This window comes from Drosophila yakuba, chromosome X, assembly GCF_016746365.2.
Source record: "Drosophila yakuba strain Tai18E2 chromosome X, Prin_Dyak_Tai18E2_2.1, whole genome shotgun sequence".
NCBI classification, from domain to species: Eukaryota; Metazoa; Arthropoda; class Insecta; order Diptera; family Drosophilidae; genus Drosophila; species Drosophila yakuba.
The window spans coordinates 16,432,607-16,447,342 of NC_052526.2; the positions used below are offsets into that span (position 1 = coordinate 16,432,607).

Genomic DNA, 14,736 nt, shown 5'->3' on the forward strand with positions numbered 1-14,736 from the left:
GCAACTGTCCAGTAATCGAGGGGCAAAGGGGGTGTGGCATTGGGACAACTGCGCATTGCGGTTTCTGCATTCGTACATTTCTTTTTCATAATTTCTGGCAGATGCACTGACAAAAAATATGGGATTGTCAAGTTTAAATGTACACTAAACCATTTTATGATTCTTTCATTGCAATGAGCGAAGTTCTGCAAAATTCTTTGTCAACTCGATTTAAGTATTAAAACGTAACTAATTAATGATAGTCGCATTCGTAGGCATATATTTTGTTGTACATTTAACCTGACAAAAGAGAATGTGTATATATTTTTCACAGTGCTGGCATTGCTGGTCGAGTGCAATTATTTTAAGCATTCAATTGGCATTGGCAGTTCGAACTCGAGCTCGAATCGACCGCAGACCGCAGGATATGCGACTGGTCTGGCAATTATATGCATTTAAGTGCAATAACCGTCATCAGGACGAATAACGAAGAACGAAGGACGAAGGACGAAAGACTCGGTTGACTTTTCCTCGCTCCGGACTTTTGATGCTCCGGCAGACGCTAATTATTTTAATGCGCTCCGCAATTGAAGCGCGCGCTTCAGTCCGCTTCGAAACCCCGCCCCCTCCCCCTCCTCCTCCCCCCACCGACGCTCTAATTTCCCCGCCACTAATGACCTTCGCAGGTCACCTGACCTTTTCCCCCTTCCCCTTCCGCTCAGTTTGTTGCTGCTCCTCGACCGGAATCAATATCAATCAAACGGAAACCGCCGCTCTCGACAAATTGCATTTGTTCATCCCGCTCCGCTCCGCTTTCATTTCATTTCCCTTCGCTTCCCCTCCCTTCCTGCAATTAGTCCTTGGCCAACATGTGGCCACCGAGAGAAGCAACCAAAAGGTGACCCTAACCACCGGGCTATTGGCGTGAAATTTTAATTGCCATCTTGTTGTCTGGGAATCTTGTTGTTGTGGAATCGAAGCCAGCGACGCCCATTTGTCGGGCGTTTTAGTATCTTGAGTATCTTCTTCTGTTAATTGAAGTTCTAATATTTTAAGCAAACGCATTTGGAAAGTGCTTAAAACGTGTTTAAATAAAATCGTATTATGATTAACTCTTCTTAAAGGTCAATGATAAAACTTGCTAAATAAAATTGTTATTTGACCTAAAGCTAGCTAAAATATTTTAATTATATATTCTATTTTACAACACATATTATATTTTTAATTTTTTTTTTTTTTTGAAAATAGCGAGATATGATTTTAAATAAAAAATTTTATATACCACTTGGTTGGCACTTTTGGTATATAAAAGTCTATTAAAGTAGATTTTAATTACAAAAATTTTAAATACCATTTGGTTGGCTGTTTCGAAATATAAAAGTCTATTAAATTAGATTTTAGTTAAAAAAATGTTAAATACCACTTGGTTGGCTGTTTCGAAATATAAAAGTCTATTAAATTAGATTTTAATTAAAAAAATGTTAAATACCACTTGGTTGGCACTTTCGGAATATAAAAGTCTATGAAATTAGAAAGCAGAGTAGATATTTTTCCACAAGTTGTTGGTCGAAAAAGAGTATATTTAAGCGGGTGTTGCAGTTCCCCCAATCCAGTGGCATCCTCTCCATCCACCAGAACCACCAACTTCCACGTAGCGCCATTTTGAGCCGCTTTCAAGGCTCCGAAGAGTCCAAGAGCCCAAGAGCGTAACTCCACAGCCATTTGACCGACATTTGGTGCTATAAAAAGCGAGCGACTGCAATTCACCACGCTGTGCTGAACTCACCACAGTGCCGGCAACATGGCGCTGCGCGAGAGCGGGACAAACGATGAGACGGCGATAGCCGCGGAAGCGAGAGGCAGCGAGCGCGAGCGACTGGCCATCCCCTTCCGGCCTTCGGTGGCATATGCGGCCCAACCACCGCCTATGACAAAGTGGCAAATTTGTTGCCACACAGCCGCCGCTCGAGCCTCTGCCGCAGTCGGCGTCGGCAGCGGCGTTGGCAGCGGCAGCGGCGGATCGGGCAGGTGCGTTTCATAAACGCTCAGTCTCGTTTTGGCAGCCAAGCCGCTCACGACGTCGCTGGGTGAAAAGTTGAGAGAAAAGGCCAAACAGAAACAGAAACAGAAACAGAAACTGAAACAGAAAACAAAGTAGAAAACTTGACAGCCATAGGAAACAGCAGTGAATGTGCATTTTTTTAGTGAAGTGTTGAAAGCAAATATACATATTTCGTATTCATAAGCGAGACGAAAGGGGAGAACGCGTGAAAGCCCCTAAGTCCTATGAAAGACTCGATGAGCATACTCACCCAAACGCCCAGCGAGCCAAACGCAGCGCATCCCCAGCTGCACCACCACCTCAGTACGCTGCAGCAGCAGCAGCAGCACCACCAGCAGCAGCACCACCACCTACACTACGGCCTGCAGCCACCGGCGGTGGCGCACAGCATCCATAGCAGCAGCACCATGTCCTCCGGCGGCAGCACCACCACCGCCTCGGGCATCGGCAAGCCCAATCGATCCCGCTTCATGATCAACGACATTTTGGCGGGCAGTGCGGCGGCCGCTTTCTACAAGCAGCAGCAGCAGCACCACCACCACCAGCAGTTGCACCACCACCACAACAACAACAACAACAACAATTCGGGCTCCAGCGGCGGCAGCAGTCCCGCTCACAGCAACAGCAACAACAACAACAACAACAACAACAGCATCAATGGCGACAACTGCGAGGCAGCCAATGTGGCTGGCGTCGGTGCCCTGCCAACCGGCCTGCACCACCCACAACCGCATCCGCCCACGCATCCGCATCAGCATCCGCACGCACATCCGCATGCGCTAATGCATCCGCACGGCAAGCTGGGCCACTTTCCACCCACCGCCGCCGGCGGCAATGGGTTAAACGTGGCCCAATATGCGGCGGCCATGCAACAGCACTATGCCGCTGCTGCAGCCGCGGCTGCTGCGCGCAACAATGCAGCTGCTGCTGCTGCTGCGGCCGCCGCTGCTGCTGCTGCTGCAGCTGCGGCTGCTGGTGTGGCCGCACCACCCAGCGACGGTGGGGTGGATGGCGGGGTGGGGCTGGCGCCACCGGCGGGCGGCGATCTGGACGACAGCAGCGATTACCACGAGGAGAACGAGGACTGCGACAGCGGCAACATGGACGATCACAGCGTTTGTAGCAATGGTGAGGTGAGCCTCTGTACTATGCGGGGGGTGGGGGTGGTCGGGAAAGCACTCTAGTTAGTCTCGGAAAATGCCTTTCCAGGCAGGAGCTCTCTGAGCTTTGAATTCGAAAGAAATAATGGATTGAAAGAGAACCTTTAATTAACAAATTAGATCAATGTTGAGCTTAACAGAACTTGCAATCAAAAATATAATAATTATTGGAAAAATTCATATATAATTTATAAACTTTACTTGCATGTCTGTTAAGCTTAGCCTTTTTTTAATCTAAACGCAGATTCTCATTTTGTTAATAGTATATTATCAAACTTTTTGTTTAATAGGTGGTATGCCTCTAGGTGGTATTAAATGTATTAGCACTTAACAAACTCGCACCACACTTTATAGGCAGCTTTAAATTAAAATTACTCAAATTCCCCATTAATTCGTGTTAATGGTTCTGTTGCGAAACGCATTTCATCATAGCCAATTGTAAAAGTAATTCAATTAGCTAAAAAAAAATACGTAAGTCCGCCGTGCAGCAGTCAAGTTCGTTGCCTAAGTCTTTTGTTTTGAAGCGTGCGCCTGGAAATGGGGAGCAGGGGCTGCAGTGCGCGGAGCGCGGGGGAGAGTGAGGTGGCGGCCCTCGTCGATGTCGCTTTGCAAAACAAACTGTAAAAATTATTGCATGACCATTTTACATTCTCGTTCTTGTTGCTCCTATTTGTTGTGGTTTTAGTTGTAAATAAAAAAAAAAATGCATTTTCACGCTTTGTTTGCGTCATTGCGAAGCTTCTAAACTCCCTTTGCCCCCCTTCGCCACGCCGCCAACTTGGGGACATGCACCTGCAGATCGGTGAGCTATTATGGCAGCATGGGGGCGTGGCCCGCAGTGGGCGGGGGGTTGGTGGAAGAAGAGGAGCTGCCTGAGCTGCAACAACAACAAAATGCAGTTTAAAAACTGCCGCAGTCGCAGCAGCAGCAAAAAAATCTCAAATAATTACACACATCGCACTCACTGCCCCCCCGCCTCCCCGCTCCCCGCTCGCCCTGCGTCCTCCTCTTATCTCACGCACCTGCCCCCTTCGCAATCATTTAATTGTGGAAATTGTTATAAAAATGCATTTAACCCGCTTTAATAGACGCCCCATGGCAATGGCAGTCGGGCAGCGGCAAACGAAAAAAACGTTGCAGTCTGTTTGCTCATCTCATCGCCACTCGGTTCGCTTTACCTCGCTTTTGGCCAGCTTTTCATACTCTCCACTCCATCTGGGCCCTGTTTTGTGCCATTTATTGCCGCAATTTCCTGTTGCCAATTGCACTTTTATAAACGGTAGTCGGTAGTCGCGTCGGCCAGCTTCTCTCGGCTGACAGCCAGCGGGCAGGGAAGGCGGCAATCCGTCAATTCATCGGAATTTCGCAATTGCGATCAGCTTCAGTTGCAAAAAAAAAAAAGAAAATGAATATCGATCACTAGAGTTTTATTTATAAATTGAAAAAAATACATATTTATAATAATAAAATCAGTTAGGAAAGCTACTTTTTAATAAATAATAAATAAAGAAGGAAAGCTACTTTTTAAAGCTTAAATAAAAAAGGTATATTTATATCTATATTTAAATCTTAAATTTGCTTTAAAATAAATTAATTACAAGAGATAATTTTTTCAAAAACGTTACTCAATTATATTTGTCATTTATTTGTTGATCTTTGGTTTTGCCTTTATTTTTAATGTTCCACAAATTATCGGGCGCAAATCGATAAGTCAGCAAGTCGGCGCCAACGTTCGTGAGTAATTTTCTTTAATTGAAAATTAATTTTATTCAATTGCGGCATTATCGCTCATTTATCGCTGCCATTAATCATTTATCGTTTTCGTTTTATATGGTAAACAACTTTCGCCCTGGCGGCAGTATAAGCTCTTGATTAGCGATGATTAATCGAAATAATTAGCCATGCATCTTTATTTGTTTCATATTTCAAAGTTTAATCGTAGGCACAGATTCTAAGAAACTTTTTGCAATTTCATTAGCAATGACAAGTATTGAATTCCTCTTGTTTAATAAATTAATTGAAATATATATTAATATTATTTGTATTTCTGATCAATTCAAGCATACTGCTAAGGTTGTTAAGTTCCCCTTTTTCGAAGCCCCAGTAGACCAAATTTAAGTGCGGCACTTGGCAAGTTTTCGCTTTAAATAATTTAACGCATGAGAGTTTACTTAACCCCCTGCAACCCCTTAACCCCTTAACCACTCCCCTGACCATGGGCCAAAAACTCGCTCTCGCTTATCGGGTAACCACAATCGGTTGAATTTACATAAATTTTATGTACTAAATGGCTAGCCAGAAAAGGCCGCTTTTCCACCTTTTCTGGCCAAGAACACTTTTTGCAAAAAGGGGTGCTTTGGGTGCGCTGGCTGGGCTTGCCTATCTCTCTTGCGGCTTTTTGTGGCAAGTTTAGACATTTTGCAGCACGTTTTTATTACACTTACACACACGAACCGCTTTGTGAGCGGAAGCGGCAATTGCGTGGCCATAAACGAGCCTCTAACTCTAACTGTAACTGTAACTGCAACTGTTTTAATAGATCGCACAGAGATCTAAATCGAATTAGCCGCGTGGGCCTCACAAAAATGCCAAATATTAACAACTAGTTGTAAGGCATTTGAAATCAGTCTTGAATCTATATAACTATTATAACTTGGTTTTGATTTCAAAGGCATTATAAACAACTTAATTCGTCTTCATACAAAGTGGTTGAGTTTTACGCACATCTTAGATTACTAAGAGTAGTATTAGATTATTATTAGATTATTATTAGATTATTTTGTATATATTGCTAAAATTCTCATGCCCATCTCTTCTCCTTCAGGCGGCAAAGATGACGATGGCAACAGCGTCAAGAGCGGCTCCACCAGCGACATGAGCGGTCTGAGCAAGAAGCAGCGGAAGGCGCGTACCGCCTTCACGGACCACCAGCTGCAGACGCTGGAGAAGTCCTTCGAGCGGCAGAAGTACCTCAGCGTGCAGGAGCGCCAGGAGCTGGCCCACAAGTTGGACTTGAGCGATTGCCAGGTGAAGACCTGGTACCAAAACCGCAGGTGTGTTTTCTTAAATTTAATACAAATCTAATAAGAACATGCTATGATATAATTACAAGACAATATGTATTATTTTGTAAACTTACTAAAACTTATCCAATATCATTTTACAGAACCAAATGGAAGCGGCAAACAGCAGTGGGCCTGGAACTCCTCGCGGAGGCTGGCAACTTTGCGGCCTTCCAGCGACTGTACGGCGGATCGCCTTACCTGGGCGCCTGGCCATACGCGGCCGCTGCCGGCGCCGCCCACGGAGCCCCGCCCCACACGAACATCGACATCTATTACCGCCAGGCGGCCGCTGCGGCCGCCATGCAGAAGCCGTTGCCCTACAACCTGTACGCCGGCGTTCCGTCCGTCGGCGTCAACGTGGGCGTTGGAGTGGGCGTGGGTCCGGCGCCCTTCTCCCACCTGTCCGCCTCCAGTTCGCTGTCCTCGCTGAGCAGCTACTATCAGAGTGCCGCGGCGGCCGCCTCCGCTGCGAATCCGGGCGGACCGCATCCGGTAGCGGCGCCACCTTCGTTGGGCGGCGGCGGATCTCCGCCCAGTGGGCTGGTCAAACCGATTCCGGCCCATTCCGCATCCGCCTCGCCGCCACAAAGGCCACCATCGACGCCCAGTCCCACGCTGAATCCGGGCAGTCCGCCAGGACGATCCGTGGACAGCTGCTCCCAGTCGGATGACGAGGATCAGATCCAGGTGTGAGCGGTACGCCGGCGGCTGTGTGTGTGTGTGTGAGTGTGTGAGCTTATCATCTTGGCTTATCAACTTGGTCTCAAAAGTGCGAATATCCAGGGGATACGTAAACTACATGTTTGGGCTTTACGAATTTAAGTTACATATCACTCGTTTTGTAAATCTGTCGTATTGATATGATGTTATTGTTTCATAAAACATATAAGTTTCAATGGCATTTAGGTTATTTAGATGAATCAGAAGTGGCAGCAATCTTGCACCATATCACACATCCCTTTTATGGTTCAAACTTTAGTACAAAGGTGTTTTGTTTAAACCTAACAAAATTATATTTGGAGGCATTTATAAACTTACAATCTAAACAAATTATTGTTTTAGATCACAAAGAACAGCACAAGTGTGTTCAGTATTTAAAACCAAACCATGGAAACATAGTAAAAATGACAAAAAACATTTGTCCAAGTTCAATATCCCCAAGAATTCGCGTTTTTGAACCAAAAGTTGTGTGTGTGCGTGTGTGTGTGTGCCTGCGTGTGTATATATTCATAGCTTTGTGTCTCTGTGTGTGTGCTTAATTTATTTGATTTGCTCTTAGTAACTTATTCGAATTGTTTTTAAGGGTTTTTTTTTCAATATACGATAATGAAGTAGTATTAAGCGAATATTTATTTAAATGTTGTAAAAACTAGCAGCCAAAAAAGCAAAATAATTTTGTATAGTTAAGCCTAACCACGAAATGTATTATCGAATAAACGAATTTTTTTTTGTCGGTAGCCTAGAACTATAAACGTTGTAACTGTAAAATGTAAAGTACATTTAATCGCATATTTTTTTGTCTAAATAAAAAGTAACAGAATGTGAAAATAGAGCAATCGTTCTGTGGTGCGGGGAGGGGGAGGGGGAGGAGAGTGGACGTGTCCCGGAGCAATTAATATAATGACCAACAGAAACAATTTACAAACGATGTCGGTGGATGGGGAGGGGGTTGGGGAGGGGTGCAGGGGAATGGGATAGAGGGAGGGGAAAGGGGCTTATACGACGACGTGCGAGCCAACCCCTAATGATAATAATTGCATGCAAAATGCATTTAACCGCAATTAGTGCATTTATTAGGCCAAAAGTTGATATATTGAATAACTGCCACCGTTGGCCACCAACTACCAGCCACCAGTTACCAGTTACCAGCTACCAGTTACCAGTTGGCCAAAAGCAGAGGCGTCCCTCGCCAGGGGGGTTTCTACTTCGGGTTCGAGCGGTTATGGCCATGTTCGGCATTGCGTGCTCGCATGCAAGCGGCGCTGCAGGCGAAGGGCCAGCAAACGATCCTTGAAGTGCTGCCAAGGACCAAGGATATACCAGCTGACTGAAGCCGAGGAGCTACCAAATGGAGGCTACGGATTGCGGATCCTTCAAGGTGAGGAGCAGCTTCTAGATCACAAAAGTTGTAGAGCGTTTTACAAAGAAGGACCAGCTAGGAAGTTATAGTTAGTTATATGCTAGTTATGTTCTCTATAAAACACAACAGTTGAGTACTTTCTATATAGCTTTTTATACATGAATTTCATTACAAATAAGCTAGCAGTTTTGTAATATATAAGATGAAAGTATAGCAGCAAACCAAACTTTAGGTTTTCCCTTAACTTAAAAAGTATTAAGAGTAAGTTCATCATTTTAAGCCACTTTTCTTGATACCTAAAATATTGTAGCTTAATAGCTCCATTCATTTACTTCTAAGAATAATAGTGGAGCACTGTTTTTAGGGTATTCCGGAGTCGACCCTGTTTCTAGTGCACTTTAGAACACCCCTGCACTGCGTTTTTGCTGGTCTCGAGTTCCTTGTGTGTGTGTGTGTGTGTTTGAGTTTGTGTTTTTGCGCCTTCATCGACAAATTGGCCGCAATGTTTAAATTGCAGTTGGCCTAAAACAAAAGAGACGCTTGGCAGGACAATGAAATGACAACAAAAACACGACGCTGGCCAGCGGGCAACCGTTCATTAAAGACAAATGACACAAAACACAAACTCGCTCGCTCTCTTTCCCTCCGCTATCGCCGTCCCACTCAATTAAACACGACCGTTGTTTCAGTTTTCACTTTATTCAGATGCTTGCTGATAATTATGGCCAGCACTAAAAAGGGAAAACCAATTTGCAAACATCACAACTACTAGGAAAATATGTTAAACGAAGAAAAATTCTCAGCTGTTGACTTTTTTCGCTGATCGTGATTATTACACATCCAACTCAATGCGAGATTCATGACTTCCCGCTTTTGTAAACTACATTTTTAATTCGCCAGCATTTCGCTTATAAATTTCGTAAGTAAACACGAAATTGGCTGCAGATTCATGTATAAATTAAAGACGCATCATCAGGCGTTTGATATGCAAACACATCGTATCCAAAGAGCTGGAAGTCAGCCATTGGGGGATTGGGATTGGAGGATTGGAGGATTGTGGGATTCTGGGATTACAGGAGCGGAGGCGTCGACCCCGGACGCATTTATGAAATGAAGCAGAAATATTGCCTGCTTACTGTGCTGTAACCAATTTGCATGGAAATCAGGCGCCGACCGTCAAAGTACCTGCCACACATGGCCGCCATCCTCGCATATAGACATCCAATTAGCCGCACATTTTTGTGGGTGGTCCGCACCATCGTCATCCACATCCTCATGCCCATCCTCATGCCCATCCTCATGCTCATCCTCATGCTCATCCTCATCCTAGTGCTCATTCTCATCTGCAGCCACCACAATTCGCTTAAGCAGCCAATCAGCACAGCAGGGTGGTTGAATCAAATGGGAGTGGATAACAAGGAGATACAAAAGTTGCAGGACGGGGATTCTTGTGGCTGTGTACTCTGTACTTGCACTTCTTGCTCTTATTTATCTTACAATTCTCAGAATGAATAATACAAATATGTTAATAAATGAATATTTTCAGAATTAAGAATAAAAACTGTTAATAAATGAACATTTTCAGAACGCAGAATAAAAAACTGTTAATAGATGACAATTCTCAGAATGAAGAATAAAAAAATGTTAATAGATGAGAATTTTCAGAATGAAGAATACAAAAATGTTAATAAATGAACATTTTCAGAATTAAGAATAAAAAATTTTAATAAATGAACATTTTCAGAACGAAGAATAAAAAACTGTTAATAAATGAACATTTTCAGAACGAAGAATATAAAACTGTTAATAAATGAACATTTTCAGAACGAAGAATAAAAAATGTTAATAAATGGGCAAATATCCGACTTTGTATTCAAATGTCTCGCATTTATTACATTTCTTATCTAAGACTTCATATGATGTGCTAGCTGCTTTTGAAGTTCAGCAAAGATAAGGAAACTTGATTTGATAAGCCTAATAATGGATCAAATATTATTTCTTACACTTTTCATACAACCCCAATTGGTGTATTGATTTTTTATAATTACTTCGCCACACATATCTCGCTCCGCTCAGCCCAATTTCCTTCGAAAACTGAAAATTTCGCCGAGTAAACACGGGGCAGAAAAAGGGAAAGAAAAGGAGAGGAAAGCGGACCGGAAGAACGCCCACGATTCGCGGATTTTCCCCCAAAAATGGCGAACGGATGTGGCCGGCCTTCAGCCCACTCACCTGCATTTTCCACCTGCAATTTTCGCTCGGCGAAATGTGTAATTTACAAATAAAATGGAAAACGAAATTAAAAGTTTATGCTCGCGCCGGAATGGGAAATCAACTTTGTTTGCATTTAATTCGCACTCTTGTTTTTTTTTTTTTACTTTTTTACTTTTTTGTTTTTGGTTTATTTCCATTTGTTGGTTTTATTTGTATAATTTTTTTTTTTGCCTCGCTTTTTGTTGATTTCTGTGCAGGTGACAGTGGACATATGCCATTAATAAGTGGCTTGTTTTTGCTGCTTATTTAATTAAATTGTGATTTAATTCCCGATCCGGATTCAGATTCTTGTAACAAATGGTTCGAGGGAGTTAATCTCCGTTCTGTTTAATTTGTCACATTTTGCCATGGCTGTTATGGCATTAACTATTTACCCACCACAACACCACAACACCACAACATGCCGATTTTTATATATAGATTGCATTTTAAATAAACATTTGACAGCGAACGGAAATTGCGCTTAATTGCCAGCAAGTTGGCTTTCTCATTTGATTTTTACCCCGATTTATCTGTCGCCTTTTTTTTTTTTATTTTTTGTTTTTTTGCGACTCGCGTTCGGATAATTGCGCTTAAATAAATATTTGCCCGATAATTGCAAAATGTTTGTTATTCCCTGCTCGGCTCCCATCGCTTTGTTGGCATAATTGAACTTGGTCATGGATTTTGCAGGCCAACGCGAAAATCCGAGAATTACCTCTGTGAGTCCCGATTTCTTATTACCGTGTTTTGCCACTTTAATCGCCTGTCGTCTGAACAAAAAAAAAGGAGTAGATTTGTTAGGCAGTCCTCTAAAATTTATATTTGCATTTTTTGAGATTTGTGTGTTGAGTAACACGAGTGCAGTGACAAACTCAAAGATATATTTTAATTTAATAAAGCAGGTACTTCATAAATATTTCAAAGTATAATTTAAATAAATTTTGAGCATATATCATCTAATCTTGTTCCACATCAGGGCAACTGGCCGTCGGCTATTCGCCAATTTTCCGGCGATTTGCGAAGCGCAGGAACGCCTAAAAGGCGGCATGCAAAAATTCCACGTGTTTGTTTTCGCTCCCTTGGCGTTCGCCTCTTTGGGTGGCGATTATATTCAATAATTGTGTGCATTTAGATAAGTTACAAGCCTCGAGGGCCGCAGACAACCACTCTGGGCCACTCTGGGCCACTCTGGGCCACTTTCCCGGACTTCTGGGCCAAATGGAGCCCAGTCACGCCATCGTCATCGCCATCGCCATCGCCATGGGCAGTGCAACTGGGAGCCACTGGTGTGTAGGTGTTGAAAGCGGCTGCAGGCGAGGGAATCCGGAGAATCCGGGCAATCCGGGGTATACGGGGTATACGGGGAATACGGGGAATCGCCTGGCAAATTGGCCGGCGCAGAAATGTGTCGGAAGTGTTTAGTAAAAGTTAAATAGAAAGCATATGGAAGATTTATATGCCTTCGCCGTCTGTAGTTATGCAAATTATTCGCGAAGGCGCTTTGCACTTCTTTTAAAGACTGCGAATATTTAGAAAACTTAAAGAAATATAACAAAATTACAGCCTTGCAATACCACAAATTACTGAAAAACTTCTAGATGCAACCATTGATGAAGTAAGCAGTTCTTACGAGATTGTTAAAGTAACACATCTGTATAAAATATTAATGAATTCAATCTTGAAATTAAATGTTAGAGTTCAAAATTAACACAATCTGTGACAAATGCTGGCCATTTATCTCTTTGCCAGCGAATTGAATGCGTTTCCGAGAGGTGTAACCTCCGCAGTCCCGTTGCCAGGCCATAAATCTCGCTTACTTCCGGTGGCTCGCACATCCGTGCCCGAAGGTCCTTTGCACTCCTAATGGCTTCCTTGGGCCGCCCGGCTGCTCTAAACTGCATATCCTTGGGCCCAAGTGCAGTGGATGGGTGGGATGGTAAGGGGGCATTCGATTTTCCGCGGACTGTCATCAAGTTTTTGTCCATTCGGCAGCCGTTGCTTTGATTTATGTGCATTATCCTGGACACGTGTGCGCACAAATTGATCCTTTATGAGCATTTTGCGGTTAATAATGCAGCGGCACGTGCCGCAATGCCCAGCGTTAAGTGCAAATGATAAGCTCGTCCTTGAGTGGGCGGATCAAGTGGGTGTCCCACACACGTGGAGTAGAATAGAGTAGCGTAGAATAGCGTAGAATAGCGTAGAGTAGAGAATGTCCTTTCTTGGGGTTAAGTGTTAGTTTGTTTTTGGGCCGAGGACACACGATGGCGAGTGACTCGCAGTGCTTGACATGTGACACCTTTTGTGCGCACTGTGCTGTTAGTTTTAGTCCTTTTCGATTTTAAAGCGCTTAGTGCCCGGGATAAATCCCAAATGCCACTTCACACTTAATTTGCTCATAATGCCCGACGTAATCCCTTGACTGGGCCGCAGGACATCCCCTGCCATCCCCTGCCATCCCCTGCAATCGCCTTCCTCTGCCCAGCTAATATCCTGCCAATTACGCTGGCAACAACAATATTTTCCCTGCCATTTTCCACCACCACCACCAGCAGCAGCAGCAGCGGGAAAACCTCATCGGAATCACCACCAAAAAAAAAAAAAATACAGTAGCAAAGTTCTAAGAGATTTTACAGAAACGGAGGACGTGAAGGATCGGATCGGATCAGATGGGCTGGATCTTATCATTTACTGCTGCCCGTTCACATATGCCGCTCCTAATGTGACAAATTCATCGAGTCCTTGATGTGCTCGTTGTCCTTTTGCCAGCAGCATCAGCATCGCTGATAAGGCGCCAAATCCCCGTTTGTATACACATTTATTTTATTTTTTTTTTCGCCGCATTTTAATCCTTCGAGCCATTGACAAATTGAGATGGCTGGCCGCCGATAGAAAGTGGCAACAAATGTTTTAATTTGGAATCTCCACTCGTCGCAGGATTAGCAGGCCAGGAGTGTCAGGAGTACCAGAAGGAAGGAAAAAGGACACGGCCAGTTGTTCAGCTGTGAAAAGCGTTTGGCCGCCGATCTGATCGGCTGAATCTGATCTCAAACTTGGGACATTATTCGATAGCAATCGGCTGGCAAAGGTCTTAGGAAGTGGAATTATTAAAAGTGATTAGGTTTTGGGCTTTCGCCTAAAAATGTATTTAATGCACGAATGGCTTAATAGACTTAGCACAATTTGATATAAATCATTTTTGGCACTCTATTGATATTAAGATCTGAAACAGCATCTTTGAATATATTTTACAAATATTCGATAGTAAAAACCTTAAGCATATGAATCTTTCCCAATAAGAATCATATCTTTTAAATCCTTCAAGTTTACTCTTCAGCTGATCACGATTCCCATTGGAGTTAATAGAGTTCACAAGGCAAGCAGCAACGCCACTATAATAATATTTTATTTTTTGCTTGTGTTTTTGTATATTTTTTTCCTCTGCCATTTTGGGGCAATTTCCAATTTCCACTTATAACGCAATCGGATTGCGTGCCACAAATGACAAGCTCTTATGAATTCGCGAGACGTTGCCCTGGAATTATGATTTCATGTGCCACAGCCTTGACTGTGGGAAGCGCATTTGAAGGATCGCACCCACACGGTGGACTGGATGGACAGGAAGCCGGGCAAAAGGATGAACTCAAACTCGAACTCGAATTATGCCCATCGACCACATCCTAACCAATTATGGTCATTAAATTGGCATTTGAAATGATGAAAGACCGAATGGGGCTGGCAAACTGGCAAAGGAATACGAGAAACTATTTAATACTGATTTAATTCTGTGGCGGCGGTCAGCGGAGCAGAATGCCACCCGTACGGTGAACAACTGTCATAAAAATCACGCAGCGGAAATTATTTTGTCACCATTTATAATTGCATTGTCACAGCGCCAGTCAATAGTGCTCTGCGTCGCTGTTATTATTGTGATTGGAGGGTGTTGAAAGTAACACCCCGCACATTAAATCAAGTGCCACCCAAACCGAGCCACCGAGCCACCCAGCCACCGAACCACCCAACCACCCATCGTCATACATAAATTATTGAAAAATCATTCTACAAATAAACCCAGCAAGGACTCGCCAGACAAGTAAATAAAAGCCACCACCTTTTGGGCCAGTTCACAGGCAG

General features: G+C 43.6%; 1 protein-coding gene across 2 annotated transcripts; it reads left to right on the forward strand.

Annotated features, from left to right (window-relative positions):
- Positions 1-2,011: 2,011 nt before the first annotated feature.
- On the forward strand, positions 2,012-7,814 carry LOC6525676 (homeobox protein B-H1). Of its 2 annotated transcripts, XM_002101462.3 has the most exons (3): positions 2,018-3,169; positions 6,026-6,254; positions 6,368-7,814. In XM_002101462.3, the coding sequence occupies exons 1-3, from the start codon at positions 2,266-2,268 to the stop codon at positions 6,957-6,959; spliced, it is 1,725 nt and encodes a 574-aa protein (XP_002101498.1). In that variant the 5' UTR covers positions 2,018-2,265; the 3' UTR covers positions 6,960-7,814. The 2 variants fall into 2 exon arrangements, with proteins under 2 accessions (XP_015046407.1, XP_002101498.1); XM_015190921.2 differs by lacking the exon at positions 6,368-7,814 and having other exon boundaries at positions 2,012-3,174; positions 6,026-6,221.
- The last annotated feature ends 6,922 nt before the right edge of the window (positions 7,815-14,736 follow it).